General features: G+C 45.8%; 1 protein-coding gene across 2 annotated transcripts in view; it reads right to left on the reverse strand.

Annotated features, from left to right (window-relative positions):
• ATP6V0A2 (ATPase H+ transporting V0 subunit a2) overlaps window positions 1-9800 on the reverse strand; it is a 35524-nt gene extending 25724 nt beyond the window's left edge. For both annotated transcript variants that reach the window (XM_081252919.1, XM_081252918.1), the window contains exons 1-3: window positions 9476-9800; window positions 3882-3960; window positions 1717-1814 (exon numbers count right to left, since the gene is read on the reverse strand). In XM_081252919.1, the coding sequence (XP_081109045.1) occupies window positions 1717-1814; window positions 3882-3960; window positions 9476-9592 (294 nt within the window). In that variant the 5' untranslated portion in view covers window positions 9593-9800. The remainder of the gene's footprint in view (window positions 1-1716; window positions 1815-3881; window positions 3961-9475) is intronic.
• Between the last annotated feature and the right edge of the window lie 2968 nt (window positions 9801-12768).

Consider the following 12768-nt stretch of genomic DNA (forward strand, 5'->3'; position numbering starts at 1 on the left):
AGTTTGATAGGGATACGAAAACATGCACAGGTTTTTAAAGTCCATCATTTGCTGCTTCATATTAATTCAGGTACCTGTGACGGCGAGCACGCAGATGCTGGGATGACTATGAGTGCCCTACGGCTGGACCCAATCTCTAGTCTCAGGTCCTGTCATTTCTTCCGGTTTCCCTTCATCGGCTTATCCATTACCAATACACCAAAGAGTTTTCCTTTTTCAAGACTACATTTCCTTTTATTTGCAACACAGAAAAATTTTAGATAATCTTTCCCAAACATATTATTCCTGGTCTCTAGCTTAAGAGTTTCTATGCAGCTGCACTTAACACAATTAATTAAGCATAAAAATACTTGAGAACGAACCTTCTTTAACAATTAGTTATATACCAAGCATCCTTAACAATCCTTAAGTATTAAAACAATAGAAGCAGAAATCTGTAAAACAACCCACTGACTCAGTAAAACGGTATTCAAACAAATCACCTGATCTGCTACATTCAATACTTGTGTTCTGCCTTATAAAAATGATAAGCAGCCAGTAATCACTATATTTGTAATTACATCAAAAGCGACACACCAAACAGGCCAAGCCAGATGACTGCTCTCATCTGACTGTACAGTCCTCTCCAGAGTCCATTCATATACCAACTGTTAAATGACATCCTCCCAGAAAAACAGAGCAGCCAGCAATGGAATGGTCCTAATTACACAGTACTAATTGTTTTAGAAGAGCTGTAAAGGGCTCTAGTCTATTTCCCAGTGTGATGAATTATCAGATGATTAGACCAAAACCTCAAGAGATAATTCATGGCGGTGGCGGGGGGGGGGGGGGGGGGGGATGCTAATGCACAAGCCAGTGCTCTCACAGTGGGGGGACTCCAGAAGAGGGAATCTCATTTGCTGCCCATGGGGAACCACCTAGCACCTTCACACGAGCTTCTGAAAATTAGAGGGGGAAGGGTCAGGGTGAACTGGGGAGAATGTGAAGGGCACAGGCCTGAAGCCTCGATGACTTCCAGTAGGAGAGGCATGCTAAGGCCTGCACAGGCCCAGAAGTCACATCATATGAGCCCAGATCTCACAACCTAATTCTTGTTAGCCTCTGTTCAATACCACCTGTCTCACATGTTATGTTCTTCTAATATATGCTTTTATTTTTTAACTTATTTATTTTTATTTTTGGCTGCGTTGGGTCTTCGTTGCTGCGTGCAGGCTTTCTCTAGTTGCAGCGAGTGGGGGCTACTCTTCGTTGCAGTGCGCAGGCTTCTCACTGCGGTGGCTTCTCTCATTGTGGAGCACAAGCCCTAGGCGCACAGGCTTCAGTAGCTGTGGCTCGGGGGCTCTAGAGCACAGGCTCAGTAGTTGTGGCACACGGGCTCTACAGCACAGGCTCAGTAGTGGCGCAGGGCTTAGTTGCTCCACAGCATGTGGGATCTTCCCAGACCAGGGCTTGAACCTGTGTCCCCTGCATTGGCAGGCGGATTCTTAACCACTGCACCACCAGGGAAGCCCTGTCTTACATTTTAAAAGAAAACCGAATTCCATTTAAAATTTATCGAAGATAACCTGTCACTGAGAATTAACCATAATACGGTCTTCTGCTTTTCATTCCACGGTTTTGAGAAGAAAGGCAGAAAAGCACTAGACAATATAAAGTAAGTGAATAAACAGTCTCTGAGGTTAGTGACCTAAAACCGCTTCTTCAGAAACTAGTTACCTGCATTTCGATCACTTGTTTAAGAGGTGGTGCAGGAGGACTGGTCTCTCCCTCAGGGAGGGGAATATCAGCTCTATTAATTTCCTGCACCAAATATGCTGTGGAAATAAAAGTTAAACAAATTAGACTCAAAAACTTACTACAGGACATTTCAGTGAGAACATGTTACATCCCAACCTTTCCCAGGTCGTCTAAAAACTAACGTCTAAATGCATAAAATCTTGCCTGTCCCAACTGACCGACAGGATGCCTTTTGCAGCCTTGTTTCCAAAGATGTGCAAAATAATTCTGCCTAGAGAGACCAGCGTGCAGTGACAAAACAAATAGTAACCTGGATACACATTTTCTGAAATTCCTCACATCCTTCATTTCTAAAACTCTAGTTAAAAACTTTGGAGTCACAGCTGCCTCTGCCTCTCCTTCTGTAAAGGAAGCAGAAGGTTAAGGACACACTTGGAAGTGCAGGAATAATCCAATGATGGACCTATAATCGTCCCCACCAGAGCCGTCAGGGCAACCTCCCTGCAGACGCCATTAGGAGGAGATACACATCCATCAGGAAAAACACATCCTCTATCAGTCTCCTCTATAAGGAGGAGACCACAGGGCAGAAAGTCAGGTTCTCCTGAGTCCCCAGTTAGCTGTGATGTTTTAACTTAGAGCAACGTACACTGCCTTCTCTACTTACATTAAAAACTAGATTCATGAAACTAATAATGAACCAGCCAAAAAAAACTTAATTTCTTTAGCTTACATTTTCAATTCCATGAAGCGTTCTTTTCCTTAGGATAAAAGTCATAATACCTGGTAAAGTCATTACCAGATATAATATTTTGGAGAAGTGTTAACTAGTTATTTTATTAGAAAGAGAGAGAGAGAGAAAGAAAAAGAGAAAGGAAGGAAGGAAGGAAGGAAGGAAGGAAGGAAGGAAGAAAGAGAGAAAGAAAAAGAGAGAGAGAGAAAGAAAGAAAGGAAGGAAGGAAGGGAGAGAGAGAAAGGGAAGGAGGAAGGGAGGAGGGAGGAAGAAAAGCGATGATGTCTTACCCATAAGATAGCAAAGGAAGCACTGGGTTTAAGAGCTTTCTGGAAATGGATGTAAATTTTTTAGCCTATTTCTTATACCTAAATTTACCTGAGAGTTCATTTTCTTTTTAAGTCTGCATTCTTTCTGAAACAGTCTAAGCTACAGGAAGTCCTGGACACGTCTAATGTGTTGTCCCTCCTGTCCCGCCTTTGAAAACTCATTCCAAATATACGACCTGTCCAATGACATATATATATGGCAAGGATGGGGATGTGGTATCACCTTACCCTACATGATCCACACAAATAACTGGGGCCTCAAACAATATGCAGAGGACTAGACTTCAGATGACTAACAGGTTTCTTTCGATCTTAAAAATCCCCAATTAAAAAATATAAAACCCACAATAATTAACTGCCATTAGAAATCATTCCAAAAGTCATCTTCTCTCCCCTCCTCAACACTCTCACTCCCAGGTTTTTCTGTTCATCCCTCTAAAAACAAATTTGGTACTTTAGACAATTACTGGCATCGTTCCCCTCTCTCTACTTCAGTCAGAATTTCAAGGTTTGAATTGATAAAGAATATTTTATTTTAGGCTAAGACGTTAAAGGTTTTACGGCTGAGTTTTAATGGTTAACAGTCAGAGAACACTGATCTCTGCAAAGGAAGCCCTGAAAAAAAGGAAATTATCAACCAATCTATCTGCCATTTCCTTCCTCCCCTGTTCTCTGATATAATTTTAAGTAATATATTAACATGTACACAATGTTTTTAAGTTATAATAAATTACAAGGGATTGGCTAAATAAATTATAGCACATTAATACCATAAAATACTATGCAGCCATTATAAACAATGATGAGTCAATCTGTTTATTGACATGAAAAGATGTTAAAGTACCATCAAACGAGAAACAAAGCTAATAACAAAATAACCTGACCATTATGTACGTAAATCCTTACTTTTATAGATGAATAGTAAAAAAATGCATAAACCTACATAATAGTGAATACAGGAATGGTGAGAATATGGACGACTTCCTTTTTCCTTTCTACGTGTCTAGATTTTCTCATTTTCCTAAAGTGAACAAGGTTTACTTATATAACGATAATGATTCAAGTTATTAAACTAAACTCACCCAATATTCGCTCCAGTTCTTCACACCTCTTCACCTCACCCACAAATTTCCTTTGGAAAGAACTTACGTTCTGGTTCAGCTGAGAAAAAGACGAAAATTTTGCTTTGAATTTTCTACAATTTAAAAATAAATTCGAGTTTATAAATAAAATATGATAGTCAAGGGTTTGGGGGGGAAGCACATCCTCGTATACTACTGAATAGGAGGATAAACTGACACATCTTTTCTGGAAAGCGATTTGGCAACTGTTACCAAAAAAAAAAGCCTGAAAAATATCCTCTGGCCCAGAAATATCCCATGAAGAAATTCAACCTAAAGGAACAAACTATGGATACTGACAAAAATTTATCTCAAAGAGCATCAACCTCAGAGATAGAGAAAAAATGGTTAACAGTGGAAAACTGGTTAAAGAAATCACAGTCTAGGGCTTCCGTGGTGGCGCAGTGGTTGAGAGTCCGCCTGCTGATGCAGGGGACACGGGTTCGTGCCCCGGTCTGGGAAGATCCCACATGCCGCGGAGCGGCTGGGCCCGTGAGCCATGGCCGCTGAGCCTGAGCATCTGGAGCCTGTGCTCCGCAACGGGAGAGGCCACAACAGTGAGAGGCCTGCGTACCACCAAAAAAAAAAAAAAAAAAAAAAAAGAAATCACAGTCTATATCCACACTGTGGAACACTACTCAGCGGAGAAAAGGAACAAACTGACACATCAACATCACAGAGGATGTTCAGAAACATGATGTAAGTGAAAGACACAGAAGACCACATATTGTGTGACCTAGAGGCAGAAAGTAGGTTAGTGATTGCCTGGGTCCTGGGGTAGGGAGGGGGGTGACCTGTAAATGAGCATAAGGGACCTTATTGGGATGACGTGACGGTCTAAAACTGGATTGTGGCAATGGACGTGCTACTCAGAAAACTTTCTAAAAACCGACGAATTGTACACTTGAAATGGGTGAAGTTTATGATACACATCAATAAAGCTGGATAAAAATTATGGTTCAGTAATATAACTGATTACTATGCACTTATTAAAAATTGTTTTAAATGATGAGGTATTTGATTATATTAAGAAATTATTATTAAAATGTTTAGGTATGATAATGATATTGTGGTTATGATTTTTTTAGGGTCCTTACCTTTTAGAGATACTTACTGAAATATTTATGAGTGAAATTAGACATCTGGGATTTGCTTCAAAATGATCTTGTCTGATGGGTGGGGTTTTTGGGGGGCTTTTTTGGACCACACGGCTTTTGAGATCTTAGTTCCCCAACCAGGGATCAAACCCGGACCCGGCAGTGAAAGCGCCGAGCCCTAACCACTGGACCCCCAGGGAAGTCCCGCCATTGGTTTATAATATGGGTCCACAGGAGTTCACTGTTCCCATATACTCTCCCCTTTACTTAACATCTTATCAGGACTTCCCTGGTGGTGCAGTGGTTAACAGTCCTCCTGCCAATTCAGGGGACACGGGTTTGAGCCCTGGTCCGGCAAGATCCCACATGCAGCTGAGTAACTAAACCCATGTGCCACAACTACTGAGCCTGCACTCTAGAGCCCACGAGCCACAACTACTGAGCCCCTGTGCCGCAACTACTGAAGCCCGCGCACCTAGAGCCCGTGCTCTGCAACAAGAGAAGCCACCGCGATAAGAAGCCCACACACCGCAACGAAGAGTAGCTCACCACAACTAGAGAAAGCCTGCACGCAGCAACAAAGACCCAACGCAGCCAAAAATAAATAAATTTATTAAAACAAAAAAATCTTACCATATAAAGCTTAAAACCATAAAAAATTGTAAAACAATATTTAATAAAATGAGGAAATTAGTCATGGATGATTTGTGTGTGAAAAAAGACTAAAGATATTATCAGTGTGGCTCCAATTATCTAAAAATACCTATGTATGTACATTTTAAAATATTATTAGAGGGATTCCCTCGTGGCGCAGTGGTTAAGAATCCGCCTGCCAGTGCAGGGGGCACAGGTTCAATCCCTGGTCTGGGAAGATCCCAGATGCTGCAGAGCAAATAAACCCGTGTGCCACAACTACTGAGCCTGTGCCCTAGAGCCTCCGAGCCACAGCTACTGAAGTCCGTGTGCCTAGAGCCCGTGCTCCGCAACAAGAGAAGCCACCGCAATGAGAAGCCTGCACACAGCAATGAAGACCCAACGCAGCCAAAAATAAATAAATTTATTAAAAAATAATAATAATATTAGAAAAATAATGTTTGATTGGACAGTATGAACCAAAAAAGTAAAGTGTTTGTTTCTAGGTAATGGGATCATGGAAATTAGTATCTCATGTTTCCCAAATTTCCCACAATGGACGTATATTACTTTCACAATTTTTTAAATTACAGTAATCATTCATGTTGAAAGGCATTTGGGGCAAGAATTTTACCTTCACTCTGTGCAGCGTTATACTGGGCACTCTCAAAAAGGAGAATTAGAAACAGCTTGGCATGAAGCTGCGTGAACAGCCTGAGAATGTCTAACCAAAAGGCTTAGTTCTTGTTCCGTTTTTGGAAATTTTTTTTAAAGCGTTAACCAGAAGAAAGATAAAAATTTGAATTTCACTTCTGTCTGTCACATTCGCATTCATTTCTGGAAGTCATGTTAATCCAAAGTAGTAACCACTTTCGAGTTCCTAATGATTCAGACACAATCTATCTCAACAGAACTAAGAGTGAGCAGAGGAAGCTACCCACCAAAAGCTGTCTGTTAATGACATGACTTCTCAGTTTCACTGTCTTTTTCGTCAATATCAAACACTGACTCAAAGTGGACACTATGGTTCCACACATAGAATCTTCACGAAGAGGCAAATTTCTGTCGCAACAACACACACAATCGGATCTGACATCCGCCGTCACCATCTTACACAGTATGTTAACTGGTTTCTTCTGTTGCGTGGTTTCTTTTATAAAGTTTTGCTTCTATTTTCTTTTTAGGGAGGCAACAGTACCCTTAATTCCAGGCTAACGCTATGAAGTACATTTTTTTATTATTATTATTATTTTATTTATTTATTTATTTATTTATCGCTGTGTTGGGTCTTTGTTGCTGCATGCTGGTTTTCTCTAGTTGTGGAGAGCCGGGGCTACTCTTTGTCACGGTGCACGGGCTTCCCATTGCAGTGGCTTCTCTTGTTGCGGAGCATGGGCTCTAGGCGCGTGGGCTTCAGTACTTGCAGCACGTGGGCTCAGTAGTTGTGGCTCCCAGGCTCTAGAGTGCAGGCTCAGTAGTTGTGGCTCACGGGCTTAGTTGCTCCGCGGCATGTGGGATCTTCGCAGACCAGGGATCGAACCTGTGCCCCCTGCACTGGCAGGCGGATTCTTATCCACTGCGCCACCAGGGAAGCCCTATGAAGTACATCTTAATGCAGATTCGTTTTAACACTAACATTTAACCTAGAAAAACCAGCAGAGGCTGCCTGGTGCTGTTGTGACTGGTATCCACGCCACCCATCTTCCCACTCCAGCAGCTAACGGACAAAAGGTGAACGCTGTCCCCAAATTCCAGACCCTTAGAAAAGTGAGATGGCCTTGCCCTTCACTGAGTCCTACTGTTGAGCTGAATAACCTTTCTTTTCCAGGCCTTCTCTTTGGCTGTCACTACAGAAACCCTCGCCCTGCCTCCTCTCCCTTAGAAGGATCACTAAAAGGGAAGGCGGAAACGCTCCAGCCTGTGCAAATGAGAAAAGATAGACGTCGGGGATCCCACCTGGTGAGCGCAGTCAGGAAGAAATTCCAGAAGAGAGCAGAAAAAGTGTCAGGTGACAGAGCTTTCTGCACTAGCACCTGTGCTGCTGGACAGTCATCCCAAAGACACACACACACACACACACACACACACACACACACACACACACACGAGCTCCGAAAACCTAGCATCACACAAAGAGCTCATTTAACACGGCAGCTTTATTTTACTTCTGGCAAAAGATGACCTGCACTTTCTTTTTCTTTCCCCAATTTTCCGTTTAAAAGAATCCCAAGTGTCCTCTACTACCCAATGTAATGGCACTCAATGAAACTTGCACCTTTGCAGTAATTAGGGTGTTTGTTCAAACCTCTAAGATTTAACCTTGATTTAAGCCTCTTGGCCTGAGTACTAACAGGATGGAAGAAATCTACTTGTTACAAAGAAGGAAGCCCATTTCTCTCACAAGTGTTTCCTGAATCTTTCAGGTGCTACTCAGTCACAGCTCAGCACAGCAGCACCTGCCAGGAAAGTGGGCACCGCGTGCTGAAGCCCAAATGGCTCCAGAAACCAGGAAGAGCTGGGCCTTCTCTGCAGCCTCGCCTGCCACTCAGGAGTTTCTCTCTGACCTGGCAGTTGCCTTGTGAGGCCAACCCAGGGATCAGTGACACCAGATCTTGGGTACGGGTGTTCCCTCTTGAAACTAAGGAGCTCTCAGAAAGACGAAGGGAAACCAGAGGAGATGAAAGCTGGGTCCCAGGAAATAAAATGTTCATTCAAGTGAATTCCAGTTCAATTAGCAAGGTCCTGCGCTTCATAATCTCCCTGTCACACTGCTCTTTCCCTTCATGGCACTTATCACAGTTCATAATCAGTGTGTCTCTCCTACATTGTGAGCAACAAAAACACAGGGACTTTGTCCACCCTGCTCACCCCTGAGTCCCCAGCACCAAACTCAGTGTCTGCAACAGAGCAAGCACTCAATGAAAGCTTGTTCATTCATTCCACAAAGGCATACTAATGCCCACAAAGTCAGGGACTGTACTCAGGAGTCAGCAATGAACAAGGCAGGCAAGGCCCTTACCCCACACCCCGGGGGGGTTGACAGTCCACGGAGGAGACAAACGATAAATAAACAGATATATGAACAAGGGTTTATTACTACTTGCTGGGGAGATAGGTCCCATACAACAAATTCTGATTGCACTCCAACTCCTTCCTAGGCAGTGCTATGTACATCATCAGGTATCAGTGAACAAAAACGACAAAAATCCCGCCCCTCGGGAGCTTACACCAAATTCATTCCCAGTTCAGGCTCCTGGCTCTTCCAGTTCCCTCCACCTGGGACCTTGTTCCCCCAGATTTTCCCAGGGCCGGCTCCTGCCCATTCAGGTCTCAGCCCAAGAACACTTCCTCAGAGAGACCTCCCTGAGCACCCCCAACTGAGGCACTATCTATCTCATCACCCCGTTTTAGTTTCTGTATGGCAAACGTATTCCTGTTTACGTATTCATTTGCTTAATATTTCTCCCGTTCCCCCTGCCCCGTAAGTTCCAGAAGAGCTCCAAGAGGCCTTATCAGATTTGTTCTCCCGCTTAGCCCAGTGCCTGGCACAGAGTCGGTGCTCCGAAGCATCAGATAGCACGACCCGAGTGGACGAAAACGACGCGGAGCGTTCCTAACTAACCCGGCCTGGGAGGCCGCGGACCAGACATTCGGCGACCCTGGGCTCGGGCCCCGCTCTGCGGAAGCTCTGGCCGGAAAGTGGACCTCAGCTTCCCCGTCTGGGAAATGGGCGCCCAGGCGCCCACGGAAAGGAGGCCCGAGCGAAAGGCTCGATGCGGGAGTTCCGCGGGCAGGTGCGGCCCGCGTCTCCCGGGCGACACTCACGTCTCGGAACTGGACCAGGCCCTTCTCGCCCAGGGCGCTGAGGCACTCGTAGGCCGTGCCGGACTGCAAGAAGAGCTGCGCCAGGCACATGGTCTCGCTCCGGAACAGGGACCCCATGGCTGGCCGGCCCGCGCCCCCGCGGGGCCCGACGGGCGGCGGCGGCTCCGGGCCGCGCGGGCCCGCACGGTCAGCCGGGGCGGCCCGGAGCTCGGGCTTCTCCTGCGGCCTGGCCGCAGCCCCGCACCATGGGACTCCAGGCTGCACCAGCTGCTCCCGCTCCCGCCGCCGCGGCCGCCGCTCCAGGGGCCGCCAGAGCCGCCCTCGAGGCCCCGCCCCCTGGCTACAGCCGGTTCCGGTTCCGCCCCCCCCGCGCTCGTGCCCACCCCGCGCCGGCCGACCAATGGCGCCCGGAGTTGCGGACGACGGCGGCGCAGGCGGCGGGGCCAAACGGCGCAAACCCGGCGGCAATGCGGGGGGTCACGGAACCTGTCCGGACTCCGACCGAAAGCTGCCACTCGCTCCGCTGTTCACAGCTTTTTAAAAAGAGTTTTACTGAGTTTACGTGCCATAAAGTTCACCCGACTAGAGTATACAATTTTGTGATATTTAGTAAAGTTACAAAGTTGTGCAGCCATCGTCGCGATCAATTTTAGAATATTTCCATCAACCCCAAAAGGATTCCTCCTGCTCGGCTGCAGTCAATCCCCTTCCCGTCTCCAAGCTCCGGGCAATCGCTAAACAACTTCTTCTCCATAGATCTGCCGGTTAGGACATTTCCTATCAACAGAATTACACCCTGTGTGGTGTTTGCAGCTAGCTCCTGCCGCTGGCTTTTCTCTGGGGTCCTGGCCTGTGTGCGGACCAGAAAGCAGGGTCTGATGCCAGGCTGTTCTTGCCTTATACGCTCCTGCACACAGCAGCTACAGAGATCTCTGGCAGGACGAAAGTGGGATGTGAGCCTACTGAAAATCCTCTGGCTTCTCCCACCGCGTTCGGAGTAAAATCCAAACTTCTCACTACGGCCAGCAAGACCCCACCGGGTCTGGCCTCTGCTCTCCACAAGCCCTGGTCTCCACCTGCCTGCCCTGGGCTCCCTTTGCTCTCCTACTCCTGCTTTCTTTCTCTTTCCAGGTGGGTGCACTTGAACTTGCTGACCCCTCCCCTGTCTCTGCCTAGAATACCCTTCTCCCAGACCTCAAAATTAGCTCCTACAAGTCTCAGCTCAAATGTCCCTGCCTCTGAGGGGCTGTTCCTGACCAGTAGCGGGAGTAGCCCTTCCACCCCACTCCACCACAGTCCTGTTTTATTTTCCTCATAGCACCTACCACTGTCTGACATTATCTTCCTTTATTGCGGGTTTTCCCCCACTGGAATGTAAACTCTGTGGACAAAACAATGTTGCCTGCCATTTCAGTGAACAAAGGATGTTGCAGCCATCAAGCCCTCAGCCACTGCAGCTGCCCCCAGTCGTTCACCCTGAGGGGATTCAGAATGGAGAAAAACAGGATACTGACCCTAGATAGTTAAGATGTGTATCAAAGGAAAAATTTCCATGACCGCAGACTCTTGTATCTTCCCATACATAGAAAAGCACTAAAATCCTTAATTTGTGACGACTGTTTTTTTTATGATTAGCAGTAATCTTTTGATGTTCAACTACTTGTTTTTTTTAAACAAAAACTCCTAGCTCTTCCTTTACCTCTTCCAAACAGCTCCTCAGCTATCTGAGAGGCTGCCTTCCAGAGCTGTAGTCCTCAGTAAGATCCCCGAATAAAACAGAACTCTCAACTTTCAGGTTGTGGGTTTTCTTGTTTTTTTGTTTTTTTCAGTCAACAGCTCCACTGGACAAGGGACACTGTCTTGGCATCTCCAGTGCCCAGCACAGTAGCCACTCAATAAATACTTTCCAAATGCCTATATGAATGTATAAGCTTAGAAAAGGCAAAACCATATTGTATGCTCCCCCGCCTCCACCCCGTTCTACTGCCAGAGTTTTTCCCTTCTTGAGTACAAAATCACCCTAAGAAAGCCCTCAAAATCAGGCTACATTACCTGTCATTTGGAAATTTTAAGTTAACTTTCCAGAGCTAGTTATACTAACTGCCATAGAAAGACTTTCTGAATCTCTGCAATGAGTCAGTTGGGTATTTCGTTTTCTTTGACAAAAGACAATTTCAACTGCTAGTGGGTGTAATCACCCCAACCCACAGAGATCCACATCAAAGACAGAGGCAGAGGGGGCAGAAATCCAGTGTTTCCACGGTGTGACACAAACAGTGGTACTTGGGAGGAGGGATTTCTTACGTCATTTGTTACATGTTTAATATGAATTAGGAAAAAACAACTAGATTTGTAGATTTAGAGGGGAAGGAAGATTTGAAACTCCTCTGGGCAAGAATGCTGAGCGAAGATGCAACAGCCAGGAATTCCCTAGCGGTCCAGTGGTTGCGAATCTGCACTTTCACTGCCGAGGGCCTGGGTTCAATCCCTTGTTGGGGAACTAGGATCCCACAAGCTGCACGGTGCGGTCCCCCCCAAAAAACAAACAAAATGCAACAACACAACGTAGGTAGCACCGGGATGTCGGGAGGCACTCAAAATTCAGTCAAGCGGAGTGAGAGGGAAGAGACCCGCTTTTCAGAACTCCGTTTATCCACGGTGCACAACGTCCACGTGAAACGATGACTACACTCATCTGGCCCACAAAGAAACCTCACTGGACGTGGCCGTGTGGCCGCCCTTGGGCTGTGGTGGGAGACGGCCGTTCTGCTTCCCTCCCCCGGCTGCCTCGTGCGGTCTGTCCCCCAGGGGGCCCCAAGAGGAATTTCTCTCAGCTAGGAAAAACTGTCCTTCCTTTAAAGCCAGCTTGTTTTTTAATCTATGGGCCCCATGATTCCTATAGCTAATCATATTTTGGTTTTTTGGCAAACTGAAGATTACATGAGGGACCGCCTTTGCTAAATGCAAGATCTTCGGCGTTCTGTCTCGTGGGCTTGTGTTCTCTCCTGGTTCTGTTGACTTACCTACTCATGTCCCCCTCCTGCAGCACCCCCCATCTTGCCTCATCCATTTTCTTAGACTTTTGCACTAATATACACTTTTAAAGGCTTTAATGTGTTCTTAATCCTGTATTTGGAACAGTGGGAACGAACCGGTTCAACATAAATATATTAAAAATTAAAAGACTGACTCTCTATGGTGCGAATAACATTTGGACCAAAACTCCTATGACTTTCATCATTTGTGAAAACACTAAAGTTCCTAATCACATGTACTGACACGGTTGACCCTCT

This window comes from Mesoplodon bidens, assembly GCF_964165515.1.
Source record: "Mesoplodon bidens genome assembly, chromosome: 13".
In the NCBI taxonomy this organism is placed as follows: domain Eukaryota; kingdom Metazoa; phylum Chordata; class Mammalia; order Artiodactyla; family Ziphiidae; genus Mesoplodon; species Mesoplodon bidens.